The following is a 25,154-nucleotide window of genomic DNA, read 5'->3' as shown; positions in this document are numbered from 1 at the left end:
TTGAAAGCCAAAGCATCTGGGGACCCACAGGTTGAGAACCACAGTATTAAAATATGTAATTTATACACAAGATTGTTTCTCAGTAGTACATTTTGTTGAATTGATGAGATATGTATTGGAAATGAAGACACAAAGAATATCAGTGTTATGAATCCTATTCATAATTGTATTATTTATTTATTTATCACATTTATACCCTGCCCTTCTCATCCTGAAGGGGACTCAGGGTAGTTTACAGGTTGGCAACAATAAATGAGTAGATATTTCAGCATAGTGACAGTAGGAGTCATACTTGCTCTTCTGCTGCCCTGTTTGTGTAGCACTTGCCCCTTACTAAAGTCTGCAGATGTGCAAAAATATTTACTAATGGGTATTTCTATTTGAAAGTGTTTCTAATGGTTCCCCATTTGTAGACAGTAAATTAATTTTAACTTCTGCTTTTACTGATAAGTTTTTCAGGCTGAATTCTGAATCAAGCAACTTCTCATTGGCATTTTAAAATTAGTAATTAGATAAAGCAAAACCAGTACTTCCAACTGCATTTATAGCCATTTCAGTATTAGTTAATATCAACAGACCCTTCTACATGGTGGGCAATTCAAATTGAATTGCTTCCATCCAATGTTTTTACAACAAAACCATGAAATTTCCTAAAGGCTTAGCACTAGAGTGTGGCATCCAATGTAAAATCAACACAGATTAGTTGCTTGGTTGTGTATCTAAAAAAGATATACTCTTTGCCCATCAACAGTAGTGAAAGGTAGAATAGCTCATCATTCATCAGCTTTGACAGTGCATACCAGAAATAACTAAAAGTGTTAAGAATCAGTTAACCAAATTAGGTAACACTGAACATGTATCCTGAGCAACACACAAGCTCTCATTTTATATATACTGTGTGTTGTATGGTTTTAAATCATCACAATTAAAGGATAAACGGGATTTTGACCACATTCATATATTAAGATAAATAAACCATTCATGTTAATATATCACAGAGCTTTTATTAAATGAAATGTACATGTTAAGCCAATAATGTTTTAAGATGTAAGTGAAGAAGACACTCTTATCTTCCATTTTGTCAGTAATGGATCCCAGATGTCAACGTTGCCCTTTAATTTTCTAATAAGCCACAGATGCGAGTTCCTCTTTTCAAATCTCATGTTGAGAACCTCCTCTTTATGAGTTCATCTGGAATGGGGATGCAAGACTCCACATGTAGCTTCAAAAAATAAGAAGCTGGTAAAAGGTGGGGGCAATAATATAATATAATAATTTAATGTTTGAAAAAGAACAATTTGGTTGGAAACAAATCTACCCACTGTGATATCAAGCTCCGATTAGGATAACAATGACCTATCATTCTGCAGGGTAATTTTAAAAATGCATTTTTTAAATAAAAAATATGGAGAAATGAATATTCCATTAATTTTTAGTAAAGTATTGATTTAGAAAACCGTCTTAAAATGCCAGGGATCTATTATTTAATACACAAATGTGTGCAGCCTGGTTCTGCATAAAGTTCTCAATGTCTTATCCCTAGTGAGCCCATGTTTAAGTACAATATAAGTACAATATAAGAATGCTCTATATAAGAATGGGAGCCCTCAGTGGCATAGTGGGTTAAAGCGCTGAGCTGCTGAGCTTGTTGACTGAAAGGTCACAGGTTCAATTCCGGGGAGCGGCGTGAGCTTCCGCTGTCAGCCCCAGCTTCTGCCAATCTAGCAGTTCGAAAACATGCAAATGTGGGTAGACTAATAGGTACCCTCCGGCGGGAAGGTAACGGCGTTCCATGCAGTCATGCCAGCTACATGACCTTGGAGATGTCTATGGACAATGCCGGCTCTTCAGCTTAGAAATGGAGATATGTACCACATCCCAGAGTCAGACATGACTGGACTTAATGGGGAAATCTTTACCTTTACCTAAGTATGCTCTCATGGTTGTGCCAATTTATGTTGATATTACCACCATTTGTAAATGAAGTGTGTGTATTAAGAATATACAGAGGAGCAGATAAAATACTCCTATGATGAGATAGCTCTGAATGGTGAAAGGACTCACGGAGAAGATTTAAAAATGAAAAACTCACAGTGAATCACATGAAAGCTGACTTGTCATTTCATTGAAAACATCCAATAAAAGTATTTGGATGTTAGAGCAAAGCCACCACAAGTAAAGGAAAGTCCAACATCATCGTGGTTACTCCAATGTTTACTTATGTAGCTAGCTATGGTTCAATAGAACACCATTGATATTTTTAAAAATAATGTTTGTGTGTTTTAGCTGGAGCCGAGTTTCCAAATGAGTGTCATCCAGCCCTGGGTCTTTCCCAAGACTCGTTTTGAGCCCACTTATGTTACTGTAGCTGTTGTCCATCAAGGCAGAATAATTCTAATCTCCAAACTGGACAGGGATCTGAAACTGGTCATATAGACCAAGAACTTGTAAGGGCTAATTTGTAAGGTACCTTACAAGCTTTCAAAAAATATTATCTATATTGCAATATTTTGAGGGCACAACGAAACTGATTTTTTTTTTAGAGTGGCCAAGATTTAAGTTTTAAAATAGAGCTAACTAGCTCAATTACTTCCAATGCCACCCTGACATGAATCTGGATATTTTATCATCTCTCTGTAGCTCATTCTTGGTTAATTAAAAAAACTTTTATGATTAATAGAAAATATAATATACAGTATTGTGCATTGTCTAATTCTTAATAACAATTATTTGAATTTTTTTAGGGGTTTAGATAGATAATTTAAAAAGAAGAAGAATTTTGGTTCCAGAATGTGTCAATTTTGTACATCATTCAATACATTTCAGTACTTGATCAATACTCATTGTCCTAGTACTGATAGGTTTCAACTAGTAAATAAATTATTTTACTCACCTTTTTGCATAACATAACTCTAAAATCTTTAAAAGTATAGGTATTCTCTGCTTTGGAACTTTTCAACTTTTTCAGTGCTTCTCTGACAAACCCAAATTATATGTGTCCTAGATTAGAAGCAGCTGTACAAACAGTGTAACAAGTGCAGTGAAGCTTGTTAAAGTAATTTTCTCCCAACTTGTACACTGCTTTCCTGCTATAGTGCCCTCAAATTCCCAATGTTCTGCTTTTCTGGTTCTGTTTGTCATACAGACCCTCACTTCTGCCACTCGTATGTTTGCTCTGACTGTTGTCACAAACACATAATCCCCAATCTTTATTTCTATTGTGTAAATGTTTCTGGCTTCCTAAGGAGCAACTTTTCCCAAACTTATGTTTTTGGAACTTGTATGTTTAGCTCTGCGGGGATTTTTTTCCTTGTTGGCAATAAGAAGAAATATGTTTCAAGAGGAGGGAACATGTGGCTCTTTATCAGCCCCCCCTTAGAGTTTGCAGTCTCTCTGGCACTCTTCCTCTTTCCAGATGTTCTGGACTACAACTCCCATACCACATTATTATTAGTCGCAGTGGATTTATGGTAGATGTAATCATCTGGAGGACTAATGGCAGAAGATCACTTTTGTAAAGAGCCTTGACATTTATATAACCAATTGCACAGAATGCCTTTATATCCAAAGCACTGCATGGACTAAGAAGTCAAAAACACAGGTTGTCATGGATTCTATTCCCAGTTTCATCAGTCAGGACCTGTAAAATGGATTACAGCCATCTGCCCCACAGCCATCTGTCCCACAGAATAATATAGAACAGATTTTCAGCCATCTGCCCCACAGAATAATATAGAACTGTCTCTTCTTTTTCAATCTGGTGTCTTCCAGGCGTTTGGGAACACAATCTCTGGCCATTTCTTATAATGGCTGGATTGAAAGTAAAGATTTCAAAAGGAGACCTATGTACAACACACTGCAGTAGTCCAAATGAGAAAATACCTATGCATGCATAGCCTGTTTACAGATTAAACAAAATCCAAAATTCACATGTCAATATCCACAAAACAAAATGCAAAAAAAAAAAAAAAAAAAAACCACAACGTTGTGCAAGCTTTGAAACCTCTACTTCATCAGGTAATGATGTCAAAAATAAGAAAAATGATGGTGTTGCAGTCACAGGTCTACATTTCTATCATCCCCGCTTTTATTTATTTTGGTTCTCAAGATGCTGAATAGGGATAAAGACAAGAATAAAGATTTAAAAAAAAAGAAAGGTGCAAGGGCATTTGCTGATGATTTGGTGATAGTTTTGGAAATTTATTTTGAAGGCATGGAAATGTTAATGGGATTTTTTTTAAAAAAAATAGTATGTATATTGGCAGGTTTTAAGAATGACCAAAAAGCAAATACGTTAACACAAATATGAACATAGACTATCAAGTTGAACTGCTGGAGAAAAGAAGCTTTACATTTTAGAAGAAAATTAATTACTTAGATGTTATGTCAGAAAGAACAAGACCATTGCAGCAAAACTGTTGTAGGCACAAAGATGAATTTAACACGACCAACTATGGGGGAATGGTTGTTGGAACTGAGTGATTTAGCAGAAAATGAGAAATAGGCGGATTTAATTAGAAACAGGTCTTTAGTGACATTTCTCAAAGACTGGAAACCCCTCATAGACTTTTTGTGAGAAAAAAAGGATTTGGTAACTTTTAATTTTGATTATTAGAAAAATCAGGATATTGAAAGAAGATAATATGCTTTTATTTTTAGAGTAGAAGGTATCAACAGGAAAATCAGAAGTGATTTTTTCTTCTCATCTTTTCTATTTTGTATTTCAGTCTTCTCTTTTTACATTTTTGTAATTTTGTATGCATTTCAATATTGATAATAGTAATAAAAGTGATATCTGTTGTATCAATTGAACTCATGTTGATTTACCAAATTCTCGTTGATTCAAAAAGTCTACTCTGGTTGCAACTGATAATTGGATTTCTATATACTAAATTATCCATTCTTCATAATCCTGCAGAGGTTATCACAAAGTACATTTGAATTTAAACGAATAATTCACTCCAAAATGGAATGATGTGGCAAGTGTATTGTCGAAGGCTTTCATGGCTGGAATCACTAGGTTCTTGTAGGTTTTTTTCGGGCTATAGGGCCATGTTCTAGAGGCATTTCTCCTGACGTTTCGCCTGCATCTATGGCAAGCATCCTCAGAGGTAGTGAGGTCTGTTGGAAATAGGAAAATGGGTTTATATATCTGTGGAATGACTGGGGTGGGGCAAAGAGCTCTCTGCTGAAGCTAGGCGTGAATGTTTCAGCTGACCACCTTCATTAGCATTTGAAGGCTTGGCTGAGCCTGGGAAAATGTTCTGTTGAGAGGTGTTAAGATGTGCCTGGTTGTTTCCTCTCTGCTGTTTTGCTGTAGTAATTTTAGAGGTTTTAATACTGGTAGCCAGATTTTGTTCATTTTCATGGTCTCCTCCTTTCTGTTGAAATTGTCCACATGCTTGTGGATTTCAATGGCTTCTCTGTGTAGTCTGACATGGTGGTTGTTGGAGTGGTCCAGCATTTCTGTGTTCTCAAATAATATGCTGTGTCCAGGCTGGTTCATCAGGTGCTCTGCTATGGCTGACTTCTCTGGTTGAAGTAGTCTGCAGTGCCTTTCATGTTCCTTGATTCGTGTTTGGGTGCTGCGTTTGGTGGTCCCTATGTAGACTTGTCCACAGCTGCATGGTATACGGTAGACTCCTGCAGAGGTGAGAGGATCCCTCTTGTCCTTTGCTGAACGTAGCATTTGTTGGATTTTCTTTGTGGGTTTGTAGATTGTTTGTATGTTATGTTTCCTCATCAGCTTCCCTATGCGGTCAGTGGTTCCCTTGATGTATGGCAGGAACACTTTTCCTCTGGGTGGATCTTCATCTTGACTCTCGTGGCTTGTTCTTGGTCTTGCAGCTCTTCTGATGTCTGAGGTGGAGTATCCATTGGCCTGTAGAGCCCAGTTGAGGTGGTTCAGTTCATCTTGGAGGAGGTGGGGTTCGCAGATTCTTTTTGCACGGTCTGCCAAGGCTTTAATGGTGCTTCTTTTTTGACTTGGGTGATGGTTGGAGTTTTTATGTAGATATCTATCTGTGTGTGAGTGTTTTCTGTAGACGGTGTGACCCAATTGTTGATCTGGTTTGCGGCTGACTAGGACATCTAGAAAAGGCAGTCTTCCTTCATTTTCTTTTTCCATTGTGAATTGGATTTTTGGGTGGATGCTGTTAAGATGGTCCAGGAACCTGTTGAGTTCTTCTTCTCCATGGCTCCAAATGGTGAAGGTGTCATCCACATATCTGAACCATATCGTGGGCTTTTTGGTTGCTGTCTCCAGGGCTTGTTTTTCAAAGTGTTCCATGTAGAAGTTAGCTATGACCGGGCTGAGAGGGCTCCCCATAGCTACTCCATCTTTCTGTTCGTAGAATTCATTGTCCCACTGAAAGTAACTGGTGGTGAGGCAATGGTGAAACAGAGCTGTGATGTCTTCTGGGAACCTGTGGTTGATGAGTGCCATGGTGTCTGCTACCGGGACCATGGTAAATAGAGATACCACATCGAAGCTGATCAGTTTGGCAAGTGCTTATATTTAATGCCAATCACCTCTATTTTGTCTTGGAATCTGATAAGTTGCAAACTAAATTTATGTTTCTACATTTGGAGAAGATTCAGTTTTTGTTTCCATGCAATAGTTATGAGAGCACTGTATTAGGAATTAACTTATTGTATTAAAGGGGAAATAATTAATTTCTTAACGGAAGCCCACTCTCAAAGAGCCAGATGTTTAAAAGTTAGTTTCAGGAATTTAGCAAGGAAGCATATGCACTCCAGAATGTTTGGATTGCTTCTCTTCTTCAGCTGCAGAGAAAGGTCTTCTAACCATTGTACTATAGGTTAATTGAGACTTCAGCTTCTCAAACAGATTTCGGGATAAGACAGAGGTGAGTTGCCATTAAAATTAAGCACTACAGTACTCAAATGTAAAGGAAGAATGTAATTATTATTCAAAATATGCATAGCCGCAATGGGTTAAGCTATTCAGTGAAATGTAATAGAGTGGAAAGGCCTCCCTCTCTTATCCATCCTCACTAATAATTTAATGTATACTTGAAAGGGTTTAGAAGAGGGAGGAACGGAATGCAGCTTGCAAAAGCATGTGCAAAATGTTCCTTGGTTTAAATTTAGTGACAATGACATCAGCAAGCTAATGGATTTAATTGTTACATTTGAGGAATGAAAAACCTTGGTATTTAAGCAACTATTGTGGAATGTTTAGCAGCGCTCATTTTAGTAACTTCATCCCGACAGCCAAGACTATTTTTAGTGCTCTCTCTGTCTCTTGATTAAACAAAAACATAAAACAGAAATTGTCATGGAGAGCACAAAAACTAGTTTATATGAGCTTATAGGTTGGAGGTTACCCATGTATTAATCTGAGTGTATTAAGACAATCCCCAGGTACTAGTGAAGAGATGGAATGTCATATTTACACAGTGTCTTCTAGCATCAAGGCATCCTCCCTTAGACAATTATCTGAAACCCGGAGACATTTTGTGCTATGCTGTGAATCAATAGGCAGCTTAAACCAGTAAAATATTTAGTATCAATAAACTATGAGACCATTTTTGAAAGAATGTAACTTTTATTTGCCATCTGGCCATCGCTTTCTAATGGGTTTACGGGTGGATAGCTATAGGTTTTAATTTGTATGTTTTAACTAATAAAAATAAATAACTCTGAAGTTTTCAAATCCCTTGGTTTGGTTTATTTGATTAAGTTCACAAATTAAAATAGGATACTGCTGCCAGCAGTTAGACAGAAGTAGACAGCTGGCAGTTGGTCTCAGATTTGTGAGTTGCAGGGGGAAGAAATAAGCCTTGTAAGCAACTGGGGAAAATTGTAAAGCCAGCATCAGGCTTTAAGTAAAGAGGCAGTGGAATGAAAATACAATCAAAATTATTTGTATGTTATGTTTTCAGAGTCCTCTCATGTTGCAAAGTTACCAGTATGCCTGTCCTTGAGGAATGTACAGGATCGATCTAAGAATATAGGCTCTGATTATCTTCTACTTAGTTTGGATGCTGGAGTGACTATTTTTAGAATTTGTAAAATCATTATGTATGCAATATTTGCAGTGGTGTCAGTGGATCTATTAGAATGAAGATCAAGAAAAGGAGACTATTCACATGGTATTCACAAGTAAACCTTCTTCAAAGTATGTATAATTCCTTTCCCCATACTATATGCTGTATTTATTAAATCAGAAAGTATCTGCAATTGCTTATCAGAAAACTTTGAAGCTACATTATTAATATTGATTAACCAACATTATGGAAAAACATCTTTGTATTTAAAAGTGTTCAGTGTTGTGACCAAAGAGAGAGACCAACATAAAAGCATGCCCAGGAACCACTCAGAAGATGTTAGCCACAGATGCATGCGAAACATCAGGAGACAATGCTGCTAGAACACAGCCATACAGTCTGGAAACCACACAACACCCCAATGAGGAACACTGCTTGACTGTAACTTGAACTTACGCATATGTACATCTTGTTTTGGACAGAATGAAGGAGCTGAATACTAGCCCCTTGTGCTTCACAGAGACCTGTCAAGTCAATAGAGGGCTGTTAAATGGATGGGCAGGAGACAAATGCCTGAGAAGGAGAAACTGCTTCCCATACAAACTTCACTTCTCTAGGCAAAAAGAAGACTTATCCCTACTTGTGCAAGCTTCCTTGTGAAAGCTGCTTTGCTGAAAATATGTGATTATTACAAGAAAAAGCTAAACATGTTGGGATAAAAGGATTTATTGTGCTGATAATATAATGACACCACAAGCTAAGTGATTTAGAGCAAATGGAAGCACTGATCCAAATTTAAATTTTGACACAAGAATGGAAGCAGGAGAAGTGATAAAAATGGGGGTGGGGTTGAATAGGATCTGTGACAAATAATTCTATTTAAGTATTGAAAAGGGCTTATCATATCACTTGGTTCCATGCACTACAAACCACATTATTTGAGAAAAATAAAAATTTTGCACACAAAAAGACTTCCGTGAATTGTTCACTCAAAGTTTCAAAGATGTGAAAAAACATTAAAAATGTGCAAAACCTCACGTGCCTAGCTGGGGAAAAGCATACATTGTTTGGGTTTCCAGAAAATATTTGTATAAATTCAGGACACAACCATGCATCTTAAACAAAAACCAAGGAAGGAATTTATAGTGAACATTTCTCCAGTTTAATGAAACTTGCTCCCAGGGAAAAATGAATAGTATTCCAGCCAGAATAAGAGTTATAATTTGAATCTGAGCCAAATACATAATGGATGATAAAAGGGAATGTCCAGCCAAGTTGTCACAACTAAGGCAGTGTGATATAAATGAATTTTAATTTTATATTTCTATAGTTCTATTGCAGTTACTGATAATGGTTTCTGCTAATGTGATCATAAGTAAAAAAAAATCTGCCTTTATACATGAATTAGCTTGCATATTATATGGCATTGTCTTTATTCTTATTCAGTATGCTTTTCTGGAACATCCAGTGTTACATATTAGATCATAAATAAATAAGATATTCAACACAGATTTGCGAGATACTATAATTATCTGATTTTCCCTTGAGGTGGCTAGGAGGAAAGGAAAGCAAACTTCCAAAGCTAATGTGAAGTAGTTATCAAAGTTATTTCACCACTTTCATCTCCAAAATCAAAAGTAGTCCAAACTCTCTCACTACTTGACCTGGAAGAGAAATATCACTACTGTCACCTCCGTCTCCATTAGATATTCACTGTCATACACTCCACACATTGTTCTCAATATTCTCCCCTTTTTTATATATAAAAGGGCAGAATCAACCAAACACGTAAAGTGCCAGTGTTATTCTCTACTGGGATAGCTAGTACCCAAATAACTGGTAGTTATTCTGCTCTCTATATATAGCCCTCTTACCATTATTATTTGTCCTGAGCTGTCCTGACTCCACTCCAGGCCATTATGGTCAGAATGATACTTTTTTGTTTAAATCAGCATCCCTGATATAATACACACTGAGTATACCATGAACCTAATTCAGAAGTTGGAATCAGGCAGAAAGTTAACTGCTATTCTCAGCAGCCCTTGTCAACCTAGCCAATGGTGAGAAAGGCTGCAAGTTGCAGACTAACACTATCTAAAGACATGCATAATTCCTATCCCTGGGCTAAATATAATGTACAATCCCAATTCACTTGAATTTACAAATACTGGCATGTACACTGATTCACTGGCTTACCAAATTTTCCTGGAGTATATTGCTCTATTCTAGTTGGGACTAATAGTAGTCAGAGTCTGCAGTTAATCTAAAGGATTTGTCTCCGCTATCTTACACTTACCATACTGTAGCCATTGCAATATTTACATGGTTTAATTAATTAAATGTCTATTATTCTTGTTTATTGTAAGCACTGTAATCTGTTACACAGTTACATTAATAAAATGCCCTGCCAGTTATAACCTACATAATGTACTTCTAGCCTGGCCATGTTAAAAAAGAAGAATCTGCAATTTAAATGTTTAAATGGATCCAATTTATTTGTTTTATGTTGATATCTTTACTGGCAATGTCTCCTAGATGGCCTGAAACCTCTGTGAAACTGTTTACATGTGTCTAAGCAAAACTGTCAAACCTATGCAAAATAACTGCATATTTGATTATTTCAATGAATTAATTTTTGTGAATAAAATATTGAATTTATAACCAGGTATACAACAAGCTATTTTGACTCTCCTGTTAAGAGTGCTCCAGCTCCATGTGAATACTGAGTAGAGTGTTTTTTAATAATTTCATTGGAACAAATTAATATACAGTGAAATACTCTTTTGCTGGGGCATCTAATACTACATTTACATGCCTCTGTAATTTACTTCACTTAGATTGTCTGCACTATTCATCATAAAGGCCTGCTTCTAATATTACTTGATTTGACAGGAGTGCATTAGCGGTGACAAATGCTTTATAATGCACTTGCACAAGAGGATTCTGTGATAATTGCAGTTACTAAACAACACGGATGGCCTTCTTTGTTTGTTTTCAACCTTACAAAATTCTGGAATTGGGCATTTGTGAAAAATATGCACAAATTTCAAAAAAATAGAAAAATCATTTTTTCCGATAGATAGATAGATAGATAGATAAATAGATAATGCATATTTCTATTCACTTTATGAAATAGTACCTTTTATATCTATATCATGAAGAGATATGTGCAATGTTTACATGCATAGCTGCTGTTTTTCATTTTTATTAGAATTCTTTGGATTTTTTTTAGTGATAGAAATTTCAAATTAACACCTTTCAACATCATACAGTGTGAAAATCTCAGCCCAAACATGAATATACTAGAAAAATAAAATGCTTAGTTAGAGATTTGTATCACATATTATGGAGGAAAAATCCACTTATCTTTAAAGGTACTATCTTCCAAATAATTGATAAATAGTCTGCAAATTATATTGATACTTGTGAATAAAACAGAAATGAAAAAGGGCTAGTTTGGACATTCTAGAATATGCAATGGAAATCATATTACAGTCAGGTACACAATCTCCATTACAAAGAACATGATAACACTATATCAAAGAAGACAAAAATACTTCTCCAAATATACTAAATTAGAAATACCAACAATATTTTTATTGCATAATCACAACAATCCTGAATAGATGTACTATCTGTGTCTTATGAGGAAATATAGGAACTAATACTATTTTAGATTAGGGCAGAACTGTACTAGACAAAGCATGATGGGGCCTTTTTTGTCATTTTTATGTTAACTCTGCCTAAACAAACTGCTGCAATACCGAGAAAGCTCCAAAATAGTATAAAGAACAAGGATAAGTGAGGTATGTGTAGTTACATGTACACACACTAACCAAGCTGCATTTCTTTATCAATTTATTGCAACTTTTTATCTATTTCCCATCCAATTTGGAATTGGTGAAACAGCTAAAGACTATAAAATATCTCCCAAGTATAACATTAAATTATAACATTGCCATAAAATTTACTCCAGAATTCACCTAAAAGAACAGGAATATAAAGACCTATTCCCCAAAGACTATACAAAATAAAAACAAATCTTCATATGCTTCCTGGAGTCTGTTCTAACCACACAATAAAGCCAAAGGAAGCAACTTGAACATTTCCTGTTGGATTTTCTAAACCTTGAATTGGATGTTTTGGTACTTCAGGTCTCAGAAGCATTACCTGACACAGACAATATTAAGAAACTTGAGTTCTAGTCACAAACATCTGTAAGTTCAAATGTTTCTGTTCTTGTTAAAAAAGAATAAGAGAGGAAAGGCAGTGATAAATCTCACTCACACCTACCATAAAGATTGGTAGGTCTCATTCTGAAAAACTAGTGAAACTTACAATTCTATCAGTTCAATACTGTTCTGCCATCTGTTCTGATTGTAACCACCTCTTTCTCTGACTAGTTATTTGTTGTGCCATCATCCTTATCAGCCATTAGGATTTTTCCCTAATTCCTGCACAAACTTAACATAGGGGGTATCAAGCAGGACTGTGATCCTTCTTGTTAATTCATTTCAGCCTTTATAAACAAGATAATTGATACTCTTATAACTTCCCTGAATGACTTTTCATAAGTCTTAACAATTTGTCCCTGAGATGATGTTCAGTTCATATCACCAGACATGTCTTAATCAAATCCTATTGGATTGATTTCTGAGGGGAAAGGATGGATTCTGCACATTTCCTTTTTTTTCTACTCATGCAACTGGATATTGATTAAAATGGCACATCCTGATGCAAAACAGGTGTGAGCCTAGAAAACATCTTAAGTTAGGGGTTATTCAAGTTTCTCATCTTATTTGGGGGAAGAAGTTCAACAAACCAGACAGCTGCTAAACTTCACGATTAAAATTCAGATCTGATTTACCATCTCACTGGAATGGAAGCTCAAGGCTGTCAATAACTTAAATAATTTGTTTTTTGAAAGTGCTTTCTCTTTAAATTAAGCAAATAAGTATAGTCTTTTGAGTTAGAAAAATGCATTTTACTCAAATCTTGTTTCTTTTTTGTTTTATATTTGATCTCATTCAATTGTTCAGTAAAAAAAAAACCTCCTTACTTATATAGAATTTCACCATGCTGTTCTACTTTATATGACTAGTGACAAATATTTGGATTTTGGAAGTTAATCACATTCCAATTTGGCAAGGAGCAGGTGAGTTCTTCCGCACTTTGCTCCTGTAGGGTTTGGTCTCATTATACCACAGAATCAGAACCCAAAGTAATTTTATCCACTTTATCCTTGATTTTATTCCTGTCCACGACATTGTTCTATATGGTGTGTATTTATAGCTATTTTAATTTTTTTGGTTGGGAATCATTTTGAGAGTTTGTTCAAAAGCACAGACATTTCCTAAATAAATAAACAAGCAGTTGAATATAATATAATAACAATAAAAGTAGTTCCTCAAAAGATGAAAGCAAGATCACTAACTTTTTTGATCTATAAAATTAGTTAAAAGAGTACAAAATTACAGAGGAAGAAAAGAATGTTGGATAAACAATTAAAGCTTCATCATGATGAAGGATGTTATCAGAGGAGAAAAGGACATAAAGGGCACATGAAGCTAAAACACTTGGAACTGGGCATATCCTTTTATAACACACACAAAAACACTTTAATTATGTGTTATGGTCTATGTGATTTTAATATGGAATGTATGGCGTGATTTTAGTAGAGAATGTAATGTTTTTAAATGTTAAATATCTTTTAATTTTAATCTATTTTAATTTTAATTTTTTGAAATTGTATGTGTTTTAAGGCATTGAATAATTGCCTCTATGTAAGCCACCTTGAGTGTCCTTCAGGGTAGAAAAAGGCGGGGGATACATAGAGTAAATAAATAAATAAATATGTCTGTGTATATGTGCACACACATGCATGCACACATGTGCACAATTTGTATGTATAGTGTTTTTCGTGTTTCCTAGAGTACTTATCGGAACAATAAATATTGAAGAAAGCTTTAAAATTAATATACTTTAAGACACTTGATTTCTGACTACATATACATGCTACAAAAACTAATTCACATGAGAAGGCATGGACTAAATTTAATTATTAGCCATGGCTACAGAACACTAGCTAAATCAATATAATGTATCTATATGTATGTAGACTTACCACTTAGGCATTTATTCAATGAGTCTATTCTAATTACGATTAGCAATTAGTTTGTTTAGATTGCTTCTACAGTTTATACTTCTGCGGCATTAGTTCTCATTTGGTTTGGGAAGGCAAAAAGCATAAATAACAATAAGCTAATTAACACCTTCCTAGTGAATTCCATACATGTCTTAATGCACTCTAAAGGTTTAAAATCCTTCCTTTGCTAATAGACTGATATGTAATGTGTCTTGGTTTGGCAGAACTGGGGGGACTAACCCTGAATTGGTTTGGATAAATATTTAAAAAACATCATGAACAATTGCTTCCCTGTGCTTTCAGTACATTAACATTTATGTTAAATAAAAGCATGTGAGAGATTGAATTGTTGACAAATATTTAACAGACAAGAAGAGCCCAGTTTTACCTATAGAACAGGGGGCAAACTGGAGGAGGTCAGAAAAATTAAAGGAATTATCACCTGGTAGATATTTCAGATGAATTTTGCTCCTGCTGTTTCAATTTTTCTTATAGCTATTAAACCAGCAGAGTAGAAAATAGACACATTTGGATGACAAATTGGAAAAGCTGGTTGAACTAAGGATTAAAACTGTACAACAGATGTCTCAGGACTCCCATGACAAGGTGAATGAACTGAAAAGCTCATTCAGGAGAAAAGTGGCTTATTGCATGCATAAATGAGATAACGTAGAAAAACATGAAGAGAAAACACGATAACAATGAATATGGGGGTTTATGGTACCATAGAGAGCAGCCACACTGGGCCATTTTAACAGTTGAATTATAATGCCTTATAAGGCAAATCTATGGATAGCCTTAGGTTTGATGTATAATGCATTATGTGTTCAAACTGAAGAATGGTACAATTAAGCTCACCTGTGTGTGTGTTGTTTGTTTACGTGTAAAAACTAGTGGGTGGTAGAGAAGGCATGAAAGCAACCTTCTGCACAAATCCTTGAAAACAAAACATTGATGATTTCAAGTCTTATACTTTCAAAGAGAGCTCCAAACTGGTATTTGCACGGCAATATTGTCACAGGGCAGGGATAAAATTAATATTGTTTCAGATTTTTTAAATGAAAAATGCCTTTTAATTCCTCATTTTTAGTTTCGTGGAACAATTAATTGTATGTCACTTTTTGTTCTCATATACATATACTGCTAATCAAAAGAGGGCATTATATTAACTATAACATGTTTATATATTACCTATTAAAAACAGTATGCACAATTATTACAGTTCTGGTAGAATACAAACACAAGCTGTCGTTGAATGGATTGAATTTCCTGTTCACTTAAATAGAGATTGCAGATGGAACTATCAGTAAAAGTAGTGGAAAAGGCCATAGTAATTCAATGGTCTATTTTAAATAAGGCATAAACCTTTAAAGCTGAAATCCTACTCATACTTCCATGAAAGTTCCATTCAGTTTAATAGGATGTGAACAGGATACCTTTGTGGAATATGCCCTGGGAAGAATCTGGATGGGTAGATGTCAGGAGTGGGGCTTTGCCTCAACCTCCTCCCCTACCCAGATGCCATTTGGCTCCTTCGACTAGGGTTCCATGTTTACTTTTTCTATACAAGAAGAGGTATACATTTCAAAGCACCTTACTGCTCAGAGGAAGCTTTTATGTACGCCTTTTGTCATCCCATTGCACAGGAAAGGGAATCCTACCCTGCTTCTTTGCTTTCCCAACAGAAGGAGTAAGCAAAGGAGACTCAAAACTTGTTTACACTTATGACCTCATCAGATGGGGCTGTTTTCAGTGGCATATGCAGTTTTAGCTTTAGTGTAGCCACAGAGCCCACCGGCTCCCATCCCATGACATACAACTACTTCTGGTGGGGCTCCATGGCTAAACTAAAGTGGAATCAGAGTACGCTGCCATTCCTGCAACACAGGAGGCTTCCCATGTTGCATTGGTAACAGTGGGGAAGGGGAACCAGGTGATGGACACTTCCCCCCAGTAAGTCATGTGATGCGGGCCGTGGAGTTATTGGTTCCCCCTCCAAGGGCACCATCAGATTTGCCGCAATCCTTTACAATTCCAGCAGCCAATATGATGAGGTTCATAGTAATAGTCAAATGGAGAATTTAACTTCTTAATATTGAGAGTTAGTAGCAAGAAAATCATTCTTCCATACAAGTTGAAAGGGCTTCAAGGTGAAGCATCATTAAACAAGTATCAGTTTGGATTCAGTTAGTTAAACACAAGGGCCAAACACCTCAGGCAAATGTAGGGGATACACAAAATGAAAAACAAAAATGATTGGATGACAAAGTACTCACTTAGTGTAAATGTGCTTCTCTAGAAGGTCCTGTCATATGCACATGTTTTCCTTTGCTAAATAGTTTGACAGGAGAAGAAAGGAATCTTAAAGATGGATGGTATCCTTGAAGTGACTGGCTTGACTCTGAAGGAGCTGGGGGTGGTGACAGCCAACAGGGAGTTCTGGCATGGGCTGGTCCATGAGGTCATGAAGAGTCGGAAGCGACTGAACAAATAAACAACAAGAGGTAAGACTGCTTCCTCTTGTTGGCATGGGAGAAACTTTAGCTCCCTGGGTGGCCTGGTTTTCAAATGCTATCATGCCAAGGTTTAATATTCTTGATTTAGTTGGAGACAATACAAGTTCTGAGTCTAGAGTTTTCAGCATCAAAAACTCAAACACTTGCATATTTTATTTTTACATCTTTGTTGATTTCCTTTGGGTGTTGATGAAAAACAACACAGGAACAAATATGTAGCATTTGTATAGAGGCATATAAAGGGAAGGATATGAGAATGTTCCAAAGTGACTATTTACTTTCTCATATCCATCATCAGATGAAATGTAGAAAAGATTATATGAAAAAAAGGGCATGAATCCAGAAGATGCATGCTGTTTTACCTGGAATGTTGCTCTCTCCAAAGGACTATTCACCACCAGAAAATAGCCTGGTATAGTGTATATTGATATGATTTGCTATCTAATTAGGAAGTGGGAGAAATATACACATTTTAATATACTTTGCTATTTTGTATCATTTTGGAAGGATTTGTACTATAAAAGAAGGAAATATAATTGTAATCAATCAATAAAGCATGTCAGGGCACTTTTTGAACATAACTTCCATAAAAGATATAAGTGATTACTGAATGTCAATATTATCATTCCCCTTAATACCTTGGAAATATTTCCCTTCCTCCCCTTTTTGCTTCCAGTTGGACTTCTCTCACTGTTAATGCTTTCCTCTATTGCTCCTTTTCAACCTATTGCTTTGTAGTAACAGCTGTTGCAATAGTCTATGTCACCTGAACTCCATTTAGGAAGTGGGCCTGCCAGATTGGGACTGACTGCCATTTCAGCCTGTTTGCCATCTGCTTGACATCAGTGGCCAGTTATAGCTTTGGAAGAAAAGCTTTGAGTGGAAATGTGATAAATGAAGGAGTTTTTAAAATGATCTGTTGGTACCACGAGTTTAGTTCTTTCTTCCCAGATGTATTTTAAACCCCTATCCTTGTGTTTTGCACAACAACTTGGATTTCCTGAACATTTTATGATTTTACCTATTGTTTCAGCTTCATTTATTACAGTATTTCTTACTTTCCCCATCAGCACCCTCAGGCAAAACAACAGACGCTTCAACACTTTCCCTGTCAAAAGATAATTTGTCATGGCACAGTTATATGAGCAGGAATGTATTTCTAAATTATACTTATATGCTGTAGATTAATGGAAGAAGGAATATTGTATACCATTTCAGGTCATTTCTCATTTTTTTGTGACTACTCTCTAAAAATATATTTTCTTCTTTGTTAAGTATCAAATGTGATCTGATTTTAAAAATTCACCATATAAAACTCAGAAACAGTAACAGTGCTAGTGATCCTGGGTGGATAACTGTCAAGGGCTATAGCTTTTCCAGTGGCCTGTTTTATTTCCCTACTGGCTCAAATATGGTCTAAATGTATAGCATACATACATATAAACAGATGGCCAGAAAAAAAACCCATCCTTATAAAAATTGACAATATTTTCTATTTATACAAAATGATAATTGAAATTAATATAAACCTGTCAGCTAGTATTGTAGTTGTCAAATGAATGGGCTTGAAGGTCTGAAATTTGACTTATGATCCATGTCAGTTGTGCAAGCAATGTTTGATTGCTGCCATTTATCAACCACTTGCCAATTCCACAATGTGGAAAGAATTTGGAGTTGGGGCATTTTGCATCCAGAGGTTAGCAAATACTTGAGAATGAAAATGCTTTTTGTTCATTGGCATTAAGGTGAGAACACTGCCCTTGGGTGACAGAGCGAAGAGGACTGATCAATATTTTCCAGACATAGAATAAGATTTGGAAACTTCTGCTTAAAAATTAGGAAATGTTGTAAGAATAGCTGTCCATGACTTATTTACTACTGACTCCAAAAATAACTGAAATGTATTGCAATTGTACACAAGATCTACAAGAGGCACTTGGATGAAATCTTGGTTTCAGTGCCATGGATTCTAACTGAGTGATTTAATCCTCCAAAATGATTAAATCTTTTCCAATTAACATATCAAAGTAAAGCTACTTAGTCATGAAAACATGCCCAAAGCAATAAACAGAGAAAGAACAAAAGTAATGCAAATTAAAATAAACTATAGGCAGTCCCATTGTTATAAACATCTGACTTACAAACAACTCATAGTTAAGAACAAGGTGAAACAACAGAAAGTGAGAGAAAACTGCCCCTAGGAAGAAAAAAATCACTCCTCAAAGAGTTATCATGGGGAAAGGGTGTCTCTACTGAAGCTTTATCACAAATCCTGGGTTCTAAAATCCAGTTATCATTGGGACAGAAAATAAGGTGAAATCTTCTGAACAGGCGAAGAGATAGCAAAACAACCACCACAGTGGTGTTAGCCTTTCCCTGTGCTATCCAAAATGCACACACACACAGTGTGTGTGTGTTACACTTATAAAATGTACCTATCCCAACTTACAAACAAATTCAACTTAAAAGCAACCCTACATTACTTATCTTGTTCATAACTTGAGGACTATCTGTATATCAAATAATGAAGAAACCCTGTAATAAAATATTTCATCCAAAATCTGCCTAGAGTTAGAAAATTTCTAAATGAAATTTTTATAAATATCTACCCAGGCTTTAAGGATTCTTTTAAAAAATAAAGTTCTTAAGAGAACAACCTTGCTTTTTCATGAGACCAGCTGAATGGGAACAGCAGTGGCTATTATTCCACCAAAAAAGAGGGGGGGGGGGTGTCCCTTGATAGCATCTACACTATTGAAAGTGCATGAATCACCTAAAGAAAGTTCTTCCTTTTGAAGTAATCTATTAGTTGTAGGAAGCATTTGCAATTTCCTCCAGTGTTTCTGCTAATGGCTAGCCAACAAGAGCTAAGGATATGAATTCAATATGAAATTATGCAGGCTTGTCTCAAGTGTCCACTATCTGATCATTTTGATAGTAACCCAATGAAACCTCATGATACAATGAGTTTTTTAAATTTTCACTTCTCAGAACGTATATGTTCTTGAAAAAAAAGTTACTAACCCCCTCTCTCAAACTATTTACTGCTAACATTACTCCAAAAGGGAAAATTCATCTAAAAGGTAAGACAATCTCGTAAAATCCCCATCCCCAAAAAACACTCAAACTGCCCGAAAGCATGTTTATTCTCCAAAAGTAATGAGAGAAGGTAATGTGTAAGGCTTTACTCAATGCCCAAATAAAATAATGGCTTTATTAGTTGTTACATTTTTTTTTGCATAATTAAAGTTATGTTATTATTACAATAAGTAGTATTGTTGATTGAAATATGTTGCTTTTGAGTTCTCCACAACCCAACACTCTAATCACTACTCCACACAAGCTCTCAAAACTTATTTTTACTATACTGCATTTTGATGGAAGGGGCCATAGACCAGTCCTGAAAATATCTAAATCCAAAGCAACTGCTCTAACATTTTCTCACTGAGTTGGAAGATATGATTAATAAAAGCAGCTTCATTAGAAATACTGCAAAACTCATCTCTTGAACAGGCCAACCCCAGAACCAAATGACTATTCATTTCTTACCATTTAAAAAATATTCTTCCCCTTAAAAAGAAACTTTGTAATGAATAACTTTTTCCAGTCACCATCTTGGCTATGTTTCTAATGGCCTGAAACCAAAATAGTTATTGAAATGAGGCCTGAATTTGGACACCAACTCCTGTTTTATGGTGGGACCAAACATGTTCTTGAATTCTTCTTCTCTCATGCAGGGATTTTGAGCTAAGCACATTTGGCCTTAAAATTGTATCTGGCATGGTACATGTTTAGGATTTTGATATGATTCAAAAATGTGTACCACACATGCACATGTTTAAAAAAATGGGCCAAGAAAAATGTAAAGGAGAGAAAAGTCTAAAAAAGCATACTTTAGTAAATGTTTCTCCCTGAAAGCAGATATTATATTACAAGAGATAACAGCAAAATCCTTGCAAGGTGACATAGAGGAGTTTCACAACAAGAATTCTGAGAAATGGAATAGAACACAAATGAAACTGAGGAATGAGCTACTTGCAGAAGTGAGTTGTGAATGAATGGGGAAATGAAACACATTGGAACACAAATGAATACAGGAAGATTTACTTCAGAGTAAATATGCAAAGGATTGGGAAGTTAATATTATGTTAAGTGCTACAGTTTAAAGCACTTTTCAAATGCCATGTGGATACACCCCAGGAGATATTAATTTCCTGGTTCGACTGGCACTCCATTACCATTCCAGACAACCTTCAGTTTGCCTATAGCTCCCTGCTGGTATCATTCTCTGCCAAAGGCTAATGGGATAAGCAAGATAATAAATGATTCTTTCACTTCTTGCTAAGTGTTGCACAGAGAGTGGCCTTTCCCATAATCTTCATAGCTAGGGCACTGAAGGTTTTCTGTTGACATTTTGTTCATCTGTGGACCCAGTCAACTGAAATCTTGACCAATGTGCTGTTGCTGACATATTACCCACCATTTAACCACTGTTTGTACATGATATAGTGGTGGTGATGGCAATATAACCTTCGCTCAGCTTGCTTCAGATCACACATTAATCTTCTGAGCACAGCTTTATACAGCTTTTTGCTAAAAAAAATAAAATACCTGTGGAAATACCTACACCATTTCAGAAAAAGATATATAGACCTTGGAAGAGTTTGAAAAGGTTACTTTTCCATGCTCTGGCCTTAGTAGGCCACCTGCGTAGAACGCAATGACATACATGGTTTTGGTCATGAATATCAGTTTTTAGGTTTTCTCCCTTTGCACACTTTCCCTAGTATTATGTTACTGGCTGATGAGACTGTTTTACTGTTTTAACTATGGCTTATGTTTTGTGAATTATGCTTTTATGTCTAATTGTGGTTTTAACTTTGTAATTTGTTATGTAATGGCTTCGGAATGGGGTTGAGAAGGACGGGATAGAAATGCGAGAAATAAAATAATAAATAAATTATGCTGTGAAGCATTTTACAAGAAATGCAAGCATGCATTTTTAACAGTTCAGAATAGACAAAGAAAACACAGTGGAAAGGAGAAAGATCTAATAGAAAGAAATGTCTCCTACTTAATTTGAACAATAGACCTCCAAACATATCACTGGCATTCTCCAGGGTCTTCGTTTGAGAATTCATTTTCCAGTGTGTGCACAATCATGTGTGTTGACAAAGGTTGTATGGGGAGAAAATATTTTAAAAAGGAAATTAATATGTTTTTTTACCAAGGAACCCCCTCCCCATAAATAAAAACTCATTATATTTCAGCACTTCATAAGTTTAGCTCATTAGTTCAAATAACATGAAAATACCACGTAACTCCAGTAAATATATTTTTAAAAATCTTTGAATTACTAATTTTGGCACTTTCCCTGCAAACGTGAAAACTCCCATCCATCATTTCATAAGCCAATTCTTTGGAATGCATAAAATTAGCACTGTTCATTGCCTGATGCTGACATGATGCAGATAAACGATGTTTTATATTATGTATTACCGATCTTTTTTCTAGAGCTTAGCCACTGTATTTTCTACCACTCTGAGAATGTTCTGTATATCAAATGTCAACTACTTTCTTGTGATTTCTGACAAACGTAAATCTATAAATCTACTCTAAGTATGACTAAAAGTGCATCTACATTGTAGAATTAATGCAATTTGACACCATTTTAACTGTCATATCTCAATGCTATGGAATTATGGGAGTTTTACAAGGTATTTATTTAGTCTTCTCTGCCAAATAGTGGTGCCTTGCTAAACTACAACTCCCATGATTCCACAACATTGAGCCATGGCAAGTAAAGTTCTGTCAAATTGTATTAATTCTACAGTGTAGAAGCATTTAAGTCCAGAATCAAACCTTTATGTCCATTTTAGCAATACTGAGATTGTCTCTACAACACACTTGTTACTAGCAATTGTATAAACAGTACTTTTTCAGTATACATTTGTTTAGCATTATTAACTCATTTATCTTCACATTAGTGTCAAAAATCCAAAACAAAATATATCGTATCAACAATGAACTGGACGAGTGCTAATAGACTGAAATAAAATAGTACTTCTGTGTAGCACAAATGGGAGAAAAATTAAGTTGATTTGTATTCCAGTATGAAACAACCTAATTCACATTCTTGAAATCATCTCCAGCACGCAGTCAGATGCAGCCTATTTCAAAGATTTTTTTCAACACATCATAATTTGAGCTCCTACTATATCCAACTGAAAAGATGTTGGTTCTGGAACATCCACCAAAATCTGGATTCAAGTCACTAAGTATATTGAGAAAATCACTGTCACTTTGTTGCCAAACAAAGCTGCTATAAGGATAACTGTAAAGCATAATATATCAAGTGTTACACACACAGTTGAATATAATAAGGAATGAACCCCTAAAGATGGAGTCCTTCTTACAAATGTTAGAAAAGTATATTGCCATTCTGGCAGGTAGACAACAGAAAGACAAAGCCTAGGGACAGTCCCATTTGGCAAGCATCAGTTCACTGCAGTGCAAACACTGCATTCACTTAAAACTGGGCAACAGTAGAAAGAGCAGATGGTCATACACAAAGGGAGAGCAAGTTCTACAAGCCAATGGCATTCATGTTTGAGATGTGCTAGGCTGCAGGAAACCTCCTATGTATTTAATGACCCATCATGCTTGGCAGCTGCATGAGAAACAAATTACTGTTCTCCACTGACACCACTCTTTTGTGTATGCACCTCATGATACAGTGTCCTAACAGTACTGCAGAAACCGACAAGAGACTGTCTTTCATGTATGGAGCTGCAAGCCCTCTGCTTTTCAAGCTTCTTTTGACTCTGGCTCAGATTTTAAATATCAAGTTGCGCAAATCCCATCACCTTCACCAGCTGCTTGCATGGCTTTGATTATAAGGAGAAAGGGGACAAGAATCTCTACAATCTTTGCTCAATCTATCCATAAAGAGAAAGATTTCATTTTCTAGTCTAAGAAGTAAGCAGAGTAACAGATATCAATGACACTTACCTGTTTGTGAGAAGTGTGGGTTATATAGCTATTATCCAGCTTGAAATCATCCAGCATCCATTTGAAATAGTAATGCAGTACTTAAAATGAGCAACATTGATGTTTTGACAAACAATGTGTTATCAGAGGCTTCAATTCTCAATTAGAGGTATTTTGCTTTGGTTTTAAATGAAAAATATGCTAAAGCCAAGTGCAGAGAGAAGTGCCGCATACAGACAACAAGATCCCAAGCAGTTTCTATTTAATTGTTTGCTTGCCATAGATATTACTCATCGTAAATGTATGCATTCATGCCTGAAATTATGACAAGCCTCTTTGTGCTCAAGAGAAATCAGTTACACAACCCATCATGATTACCTTACTCTCATAAGTGTACTGCAAAGAAGAAAGAAATCAATATTACACAGAATGATGGATCAAGCATGAATCAATGTGGCAAGCACAGAACCAAACAGACATGGCGGTAAACAAGAAAAAACAAAAGAATAAAAGAAATAAACTACAACAGAGATTATCGCTTAACCTGTTTTGTCAGAGCTGGTATTGATGGTATTGGTAGTGATGGAAGTGAAGGTAGTCTTTGCGCTGTCCTTGGTAGTAACAGATTTCTGCTTATTTTTCATGGCTTCCAGTGCTTTGAGCTTCTTGGCATGTTTAGTGCCTTTGTAGTGGGCCGCAGCCTGGCTCTACAAAGGAGAACAAAATGAACCATGCAATCAGGCTCATTTCTCAACTGGCATTCTCTGTATTAGTACAAATACAGACAACCTTTCAATAATGGGTACCATTTTCCATACCAAAGCAATGATCAATTCTGTAGAATTCATCTCAGAACTATATTTTGGAAACAGTAAAGTATAATATTCCAGGATTGCAAAGATTAGAGACTTTATATAGAGCTAACTTGATTTCTCACCTCAGGTAATAACATATATCCTCTTTTATATTTTTGGTTATGAATATTTTTTTTCCTCTCTAGGACATGTTTCTTTGAAGCTACTTCTTACTTAAATATAGATTAAGGGGAAATTAATGGCAAGCATTGGGATGTTTTAATAAGAAGAGACCAAGTAACAAGAGGGCAACTTATTTCTACCAAAGGGCATTTTGCAGAACTCAGAGCTTGTCTTGTTCTTTTGAAATAGCAGGTAATGGAGACTTTTGGTGGTAACATTATGCAAAGTGGAAACATGACTGCTTCAAATGGCAACAAATAAATTTACCACACCTGCTTTAAAAAAAATATTGCTTGTATGGAATTTTTTAAAAACCAGGCATATTCATGAATGTGAGCATGAACATGAGGGAAGCCAATTCCAAGAAATCCATTACATGAAATGGCCATGTTCATTCAATTTGTTTCTCCACAGACATGGCTGGAGAGTGTAGGCTTTCCTAATGACACATTTCAGTCCAGGTCCATCAATACTTGGACTTGATCCAAACTTCACTCTTGCCAGCAGGTACATC

The 25,154-nt window shown here is 35.8% G+C and overlaps 1 protein-coding gene across 6 annotated transcripts in view; it reads right to left on the bottom strand.

The window, feature by feature from the left end:
- The window catches only part of ZNF385D (zinc finger protein 385D), a 460,114-nt gene that overhangs the window by 41,631 nt on the left and 393,329 nt on the right, over positions 1-25,154 (bottom strand). For all 6 annotated transcript variants that reach the window (XM_060781941.2, XM_060781939.2, XM_060781936.2 and 3 more), the window contains one exon: positions 24,208-24,370. In XM_060781941.2, coding sequence (XP_060637924.1) covers positions 24,208-24,370 — 163 coding nt within the window. The remainder of the gene's footprint in view (positions 1-24,207; positions 24,371-25,154) is intronic.

This window comes from Anolis sagrei, chromosome 6 (genome assembly GCF_037176765.1).
Source record: "Anolis sagrei isolate rAnoSag1 chromosome 6, rAnoSag1.mat, whole genome shotgun sequence".
Lineage (NCBI taxonomy): Eukaryota > Metazoa > Chordata > Lepidosauria > Squamata > Dactyloidae > Anolis > Anolis sagrei.
The sequence above is the reverse complement of the archived record's forward strand: the minus strand, read 5'-3'. Positions and strand labels throughout refer to the sequence as shown.